At 37.2% G+C, this 8,799-nt stretch overlaps 1 protein-coding gene across 1 annotated transcript in view; it reads right to left on the bottom strand.

The window, feature by feature from the left end:
- Positions 1 to 3,742: 3,742 nt before the first annotated feature.
- The window catches only part of PCDH9 (protocadherin 9), an 89,820-nt gene continuing 84,763 nt past the window's right edge, over positions 3,743 to 8,799 (bottom strand). Inside the window, exon 3 of the mRNA XM_069758169.1 lies at positions 3,743 to 5,323. Coding sequence (XP_069614270.1) covers positions 5,243 to 5,323 — 81 coding nt within the window. The 3' untranslated portion in view covers positions 3,743 to 5,242. The remainder of the gene's footprint in view (positions 5,324 to 8,799) is intronic.

Raw genomic sequence — 8,799 nt, 5'->3', positions numbered from 1 at the left:
AAATATTGTGTGGTGTGTGCCAATTTGTGTTTTCACAACTGCTTCAACATGTTTCAAAATGTCTAAGTAAAAGGGACATAAGTAAAAAGAAATTGTAAAATGTGACAAATTTATTAAAACATGAACAATTATGACCACAAAACTGTTCTAAAAAAAGGTTCTGAAGAAAGAAAATCAACATAGCTAACATAACATATATAATTCCATGTGTTCTAGCACAATTTACACCCACTTGTGAATTTTATGTGTCTCACAACACTATTGGCAAATTTTGCCTAAAGTGTCATCCCTTTTGGAATGCCCATTAAAGGGTGCAAACTGCCATGAAATTTAGCTCTACTGTGTCACCATCCCCTGTAGGGTGCAGGCAGACATTTTTTTTTATTTCACAAATTCCATAGTCCTTTTTTTAGTTTCTGAAATATGCAAGGTCTAGGTAACTAGGGGTATGTTTCCAAATACATTTTTTTTTAACAAAAATAAAATGCATTTCTTAAGGGAAACCCTGCTTTTCTTTTTCCTGTATTTTTTTCCTTAACCCTGCTGTTCTGTTGGTCAAAAATGACCGACTTTGAACTTCAATATTCTTTAAAATATTCAAGATGCGGCTCTGAAACCCGTGGCCGACCGACCCATCCTCATTTAAGTCAATCAACCACAAGTTTCAGAACCGCATCTTGAACACCCCAAAAAATACCAAAGTTCAAAATAGGTCTCCCCAGACCGAACAGAACAGCAGGGTTAAAGCAACTCTTAAGTAGTTTTGAAGAGGCTATTAAAGCAATTTTTCCCACATGGTATTATGCAGTCTTTTGACTTGACACTATCAAGTATGAAGCAGATTCCACAGGAAACCACCTCAAGGAAGCTTCTTTCTTTTCAGGACCTTGTCGGAAACTCTGGATGGAAAAAACTCTCGAAAGTTGCCTTATGAACATCAAAGTTGACTTTCCATTGAAATGACTTGGAAGAGTATTCAAAGAATATTTCAAGAGGTGTTGATGTGTGGTTTTTAAAGCAGATCAGTCTCAAATCTCTGTGTGAATAACCTATAATACTATCACTAGTAAAACCCTCTTAACTCATAAATTCTGTCTAGAAATTTAGATCTTTAAAGTAATTAAGATAGGAACCCCAAATTGTTGTTGTCATTTTAAACTAGAGAGCATCACATATATTCCAAATGTGAAAATTCTCTCATTTTAATTCATTTGACTATAACTTGGGATAGTAATATTTTTTGAAAACCCAGGATCAAAAATACACATTCCATAAAAACGTAATGTGAAAAAAACAAAACAAATAAATTCAGCACAAAGTCTCCAAACTGTATAAAACAATTCATCAAACTTTATTGTTAATTTTACAATTACATTTAGGAAAGATCTCTATATTTCATATAATTAAACGTATCATATGGAAAAAAAAATTACACATTTTAAAGCAAAAGACAGAACAGGTTTGAAAAAAAGTCACAATATATACATGAATGAGTGCAATTAGCTTTCAGACATCATATATAATAATCTCATTCGTAAAATAAATTAATATGCATACAATTTAATGGAAAAAGAACACAAGGTAAATTGGCACACAGAACATTTGCAACTATCATAAGATCTTAATTAAGCATCCATTACTTTATATAAATGATCGTTTACAACGGCCCATTATATTACTGACAGTTTCAATTTGTATTTCCAGTAATGCTTAGCAAATACAGGTTCACAGAGCAATATTTTCAAATCAGTGTACTGCTAACATCATGCAGCTATCACAGGCAAGAAAATAAGATGGAAATATCTATTTCATTATCCTTTAGAGCTCTACTCACAATAGCAACAATCTACAATATTCTCAAATGCAGAATCAACTTTATATGATGACTTTTACGGAAACATTTCCTTTTCATATTTCAGAACAATAACGCATCCATTTTCTCAATTAACATAAATGGATTTGGGATTAAATGAAAAAAAAAAAAAACAGCAAAACAAATTACATTATGATATATGGAAATAAATTCACATGTAAGCACTGTCTGTAATGATCGTGTTTATTAAATTATACCTGTATTTCAATGCTGATGGCATGGAAGTGAAATCCGCTCATGATTTAGAACGTGGAGAGCAAAGTAATCAACCAGTGACCATTCTACAAAATCATGCTGATGGTCAAACCCAACGGCAGTTACTACGATTCCCAAGGATTGCATCGAAAGATGGGAAAGTTGGTTCTGCTTTTTATCAGAAATAGTAGATTCTTGTCAATGGGCTATGTCTGATAAGGCAGTTTAGTAATTGTATTAATATTTTCACAGCCGATGGACATGAGTGCCATTGTTTGCATAAGATAGGATGGCACTGGTGATAAAAGACATGACGTTGGCTATTCATATAAAACCAGTAGTAGACATGAGAGAACCAGAAATTAAAAGTTTGGGGTTCGTACCGGATAAGGATGAGCAGACCTGTGGTTCTGATATACGACACAAGCTTTAGTGCAAATTTCAGTTTGAGTACCAAGACTGGACCCAAATTGGAACCAGAACACGAACCCCACTGAAAACAAGTGGGACCTGAACTATTGATTTGGAAAATCTCTCACTGCAACAGACTTCCCCCCGGAATTCCGAATAGTGCAACGGACTCCCGGGAGAAGTCATTGATTGGCATTTGGCACCAGACAATAACTGTCCAGTATGAACCATGAACTTTTAAGACTGGTGTTGTTCATCTCTTGTACTGGATAGTTAGTGTCTGAGGCTAAACGCTGATCATGGACTTCTCCAGGAAGTCCATTGCAATATTTGGAGTTCCGAAGGAAGTCTGGGAGAGAGAGAGAGAGAATTTTCTATCTCAAAAGTTTGGGTCACCATTATTTTGAATGTGGTTCGGGTTCTGGATCAAGTTCGGGTACAGTTCTGGTACCCAAACCAAACTCTTGAATAAAGTTCGGTTTGGGCACCAGAACTCAAACTTCCACAGGTCCGCTCATCCCTAAGCAGTACATGACTAAACGGGTAAAAATATCCAGATATTATATCTCTCAGTGAAAAGTTTTCACTTTCTCGCAGTCAATTATTAAGTAAAATGTGAAGCAAAATAATTAGCAGAAAAAAAGCACAAATTGTTTTTTTTAAGTGATAGCACTGGCACAATCAATTTTAATCCATAAGCATTGAATTAATTTCATATATAAAGCTGGAATCAGACATTACATTTTGTGAGAGTTTTTGTTGCAGCTTTTTGAGCCTAAAGCAGAAGTGGACTCGAAGACAATAGGAAATATGAAGGAAGAACGTATGCGTCTCCTTCCTGCTGGATCCAATTCTGGTTCTGGCTAAACAAAGAAAAACTGCATCACTAACTGCATGGATGTCTCCAGCCTAAAGCTATTGTTCTCTGAAAAAGGCATACTTCACGTTCTTTATTTAAAAAAATATATATATTATTTTTTGACATGTCACAGAACTTCACAAAAACTTAAAAATATCATTGCATATTCACCAATGACCAGTGTTAAAAGTAATATTTTTTGTGGAATGCTCATTAATTAGTAATATGAATTTTGTGACTTTTGTAAAAAAAATGAATAAATGAAATTGCATATATTTAATGTACATCAACTGTAATTCTTTTTATTTATTTTTTTCAATATATTAACAATGCAAAAAGAAATTCTAAACTTGAACCAAACCGATATAAATGAGTCCTGTACTTTGCTTTAATTTTTTTTTTTTGTAATTCGATGGGACAATAATATAACTATTCCATAGGTCAATAATTTATATTGAATTTTTTTTTATTCTTTGCCTTTACTGTTACATATTCTAGTTTTGCATGGGGATTCTTGTCAGTGTGAGATATTGAGGCCATAGTATGAGAAGCACTTAATCAACATTTCTGGTGCTAATAAATCCTTTGCGTTGTCGGTTGCTGCAGTGTTTGTGGTGTCTCCTGGATCTCACCATCAGTCAGATGGAAATGTCATCAGAACTATTAACATTTAGTTTATGTTAGGAATGCATATGCAAATTGACTATAAAATAAGCTTCAATACGTCAAGCCTCTGGCTGTGCACAATGGGAAGAGGAGATAGCTAATATTCATATTCATTGATTAATATAGAGCTGCCGGTAAAAGTAAGGCAGGTTACGTATGTAGTACAGAATGAGAAGTACTACAGGCATGACAACAAATACATGTATGCATATATAGTGTAAGGGTACAATATATCATATGCACTCCAATAAGTCGTCTTGAGAACACTTGCAGCATAAAACACTGAAAACCTAGATATACGTTTCTATTTTTTGCTGTATTTATGCTGAAATATGTATTTATACCATATGTTGTGTTAGGAAAAATTTCGCTATTACAATAGGATTTCCCATTGGACTGCACGGATTAGTACTGAAAGCTCTGGATGTCATAGACGGCCATTGTTTTCAATCGGCACTTCATCATAGAAGGCTTTGTAATAGAATCTTTTGCATCAGCATCTGGCACTGAGACCCTACTGTCAGTGCTTTCCAAACTGGACAACCCCCGTATGCAGTAATTTCACACAAAGTCATTGGCACAAAGCTAGTGCATGATAAAAAAATAACAAAAATATCTAGTGATCTCAAGGGCTGAAACACTAAGGTTAAAGGTCCTATATGCCAACAAAGACAATCACTGAGACTGCCTTTGTGTCTTTTCCCTTCAATGCCATAAATGTGAATATATAAGAAGCTTCTACATAAAAAGAAAGCTGATTTTAATCCGTGTACTGACTTTTTTCAGCACCAAATGCTCATTACGCAGTATAGATACATATTTCTTCCAGCACTTGCGGGAAAATATTGAATAATTTGAATTTTAAATTGCTTTTAAAAAGTTGTTTGGGCATTAAGTGTTCGTGAATCAGTAGTACAAGTAAAATAAGAATTTTTAGATTTCTCAACATGGGAAAAAAAAGCTTCTTCCACTCATCAGCCAGTCCTCCTCCTTCCCTGCCTCATGCACTGATCAGCCACTCTCTAATAACTGACGCTGCTTCAGTCTATGAAGAGAGGATGGGGCAGGAGAGCAGCTGCAGAGAAAGAGAGAGAGGCACATACACACACATATACTGCTGATGCTTCTAGTAAGTGTACTTTCTCACCCCCAGTGCTGGATTCACAGCTACACTGCTCAGAACTTCTGTTCATTGTCCTCTATGCTCCTGTTGCTGCTTCTCCATGTGTCTTAGAGATTTAGGGCAGCAGGATCTCCTCTTCTCTGTGTGGGCAGTCTATGGGAGATACCATTGCAGCTAGTCTTCCCTCACTCTGGAGCTGAAATCAAGGAAACTGAAAACTAGAAATAGAGCCTACAGAATCGAAAAACTGCCAAAAAAATGGCAGATACAAGTCATATAATGGGCAGAAAGAGTGTAAGACATGTACACAGATGATAATTCAATTGAAAAAATCGGATATAGAATTTATAGTTTAAAATGCATCACACTAACTTTTGCAGTGGTATGTGATTTGAACAGCCATGCAGACAATAGTACTTCAGTTGGGGAGGCCAAATATCATTGCTTGCTTATGTGTTCACCACTTACCTAACACTTGACTATGACTGTGTTTGTATATCTACTATATAATTGTCTAAGGGTCACTTCCGTCTGTCTGTCTTTCTGTCTGTCCTTCTGTCTGTCATGGATATTCATTGGTTGCAGCCTCTGTCTGTCATGGAAATCCAAGTCACTGATTGGTCGTGGCAATGGTCGTGGGCGTTTTGCCACGACCAATCAGCGATGGGCACAGTCCGGCGGCAATATGGCAGCTCCTTCCTCCCCGTCAGTGCCCGCTCCATACTCCCCTCCAGTCAGCCCTCACATAGGGTTAATGGCAGTGTTAATGGACCGCGTTATGCTGCTGCGTATGCAGCATCAATAGTAAAAAAATCTAATGTTACAAATAATAATAATAATAAAAGGTTATTCTCACCCTCCGACGTAGCGCTGTCCTCGGCAGTGCAAGTGACAGGTTCCGGTGCCAAGGATGCTATGCGAGAAGGACCTTCCATGACGTCATGGTCATGTCACAGCGACGTCATCACAGGTCCTGCGCTCATACCAACCCTGGGACCGGAAGCTGCCGCGTGCACCGCACACAGGCGTCAGGACTACAAGGGGCCTTCGGAGGGTGAGTATATGTTTATTTTTTTATTTTAAGTATTTTTAACCTGTTACATACGTGGCTGGGCAATATACTACATGACTAGCCAATATACTACGTGTCTGTGCTGTATATAACGTGGCTCTGTGCTGTATACTACGTCGCTGTGCAATATACTACATTGCTGTGCAATATACTATGTGGCTGGGCAATATACTACATGACTGTGCAATATACTACGTCACTGGGCAAAATACTATGTGGCTAGGCAATATAATATGTGACTGGGCAATATGCTACGTGGCTGGGCAATATACTACGTGGCTGGGCAATATACTACGTGGACATGCATATTCTAGAATAACCGATGCGTTAGAATTGGGCCACCATCTAGTATACATATATTTATATATATATATATATATATATATATATATATATATTTTTTTTTTTATATTGGTCTGTACATTACAATTTTACAATGACCTATTGTATAAGATCAAATGGATCTTTCAATATGCATCTAAACATGCAAGGCCGACATGTAACACACCACCAATCATAATCTATGAGTCTCTATATGTCTAATGTCTCTATATGTGTAATATTTTCCAGGTGGCAAATCCGTTGTAAATATTGTAACCTGGACCCCTTGAAGCGCACACTGCGCAAAATGGCCGTCATCCACCTTCCTTTCCCCGCATCGCTCTGCACACCTGCCGTTCCCATGGACTTTGTTTGTTAAAACCTTTTATGGTTTAATAAAGACTACAACTTCACTGCAAAGAGGTGAGTGCCGCCTTTTCTTCAATTTTTATAAATATTGTAATACAAAATTTATCATGAGGTTGTTCTAAAGAAGCACATGTAATTTTTGGGTAGCAGGTGACATTTCCGTCTCATTCCCAAAGCCAACGAGTTTTGCCTTTTAGGACAGTTTAAAGTGGATGGCCACTTTATCATTATTTTAATAGTAAGTGTACACAAAATTAGTTCCTTAAAGCATTTATTAAAGTAAAGATAAAAAGGATCAACCCCTTTAATTCCTAAAAGTGCTGCAATATTTTTATAATATGGGCCCTAAAGCATGCTGTTTTTGTGTATTTTCCGTTCTTTTGCCAGTGTTGCCACAATTTATTGCATATGTCATAACAATTTATAATTATGGACATTATCCATCCCACATAATGTTTATTTTCTATAAATGGAAGGTTATAATTGTATAATGACTAAAATGTGAAAAATAATTCTACTTCACATAAGGAGCAGAATCCAGCACAGAGAAAAGTGCACATTGAGTCTAGTTGTGTCATTCGGACTCGATCAGGACTGGATGTTTTCAGTCTTTAAATAGAAACAAAAATGTCTCTTTTCACTGACTGCAAGAAGAAACCTTAAAGGGCATCTGTCATGTGAAAAAACGCTATTACCCTTCAGATATGGGGTTAATCGGCAAGATAATGGGTTAATCGGCAGACTGAGAGCCCCGTTGCTGGGAGGAAACAAACTTTAATCCTCCTGGCAGCCTCAGTACAGAGTTGGCTGTCAGTCAGTGCTGGGATGTGGTTTTAGCCATCACTCAAGCTGAGTTGGCTGCACCTCTATGACTGAAAGGGCTCCTTTTCACTTGCGAGAAATATGTGCGAGTCTCGTATGTTAAAACCAAGCTCTGGCACCGGCAATTGGGAGCGGAGCGTGGAGCTCCATGTATTGCTATGCAGCCGCACGCTCCACACTGGAGTGCCGGCGCAAGAGCTTGGTTTTAACCTGCGAGACTCGGACGTATTTCTCGCAAGTAAAAAGGAGCCCAAAGACTGAGGCTAGTGTGAGAAATAAAGTTAACTTCCTCCTGGCAATGGGTCTCTCAGTGCGGTGGCTGCATGGCTTCAGGAGGCCATTACCTTGCAGATTAACCCTAAATACACAGTATAATAGTGATTTTTCAAGACAGGTTCATTTTAAGAGCTTCCTAGCAAACTTCATTAAAACTATAATGCTTTTTGGATGTGAAAATGTCCTAGATTATGTAGATTTTATCTTTACAACATTAAGGTTTTGATTGCAGAGAATCCGTTATTGGTTGATAGGAAAAAAAACTTTTAGTTATGTCATTCTAAAGGTCCAATTACACTGCACGCTTATCGTGTATGGGCGCTCTTAGGAACGCTCGTGTCACGACAATTGTGGAGAATAAGTAGCCTGATGATCACTCAACAAGCTAGTCAGGTGAAATAACTTTTGTGCTGCACAGGACATGTACTGCCGAGAACAATGAGAGTCTTTGTGCACTGAGAGATGTATTATAGATTGTTCAGTGCACATCTGATGCTGGGTCAGCCGATGTAAGCAGGCTTTTAAATGATTACCGGCTGGCAAGCCTATTGTCAGTCAGCGGTTATTATCACTAAGTATAGCGCAATGTAAGCGCACCTTTAGTTTTCTTACTTTTCTTGGTACAATTCCTTTTATATTACATATTTTCTATTGCATGATAACCGAGTAAGTTCTTCTGCACCCAGGACACATGGATTCTAAATATAGAACTCATATACAGTTAGGTCCATATATATTTGGACAGAGACAACATTTTTTTAATTTTGGTTATAGACATTACCACAATGAATTTTAAACAAAACAATTTAGAT

The sequence above is a fragment of the Ranitomeya imitator genome, chromosome 3, assembly GCF_032444005.1.
Source record: "Ranitomeya imitator isolate aRanImi1 chromosome 3, aRanImi1.pri, whole genome shotgun sequence".
NCBI lineage: Eukaryota > Metazoa > Chordata > Amphibia > Anura > Dendrobatidae > Ranitomeya > Ranitomeya imitator.
The sequence above is the reverse complement of the archived record's forward strand: the minus strand, read 5'-3'. Positions and strand labels throughout refer to the sequence as shown.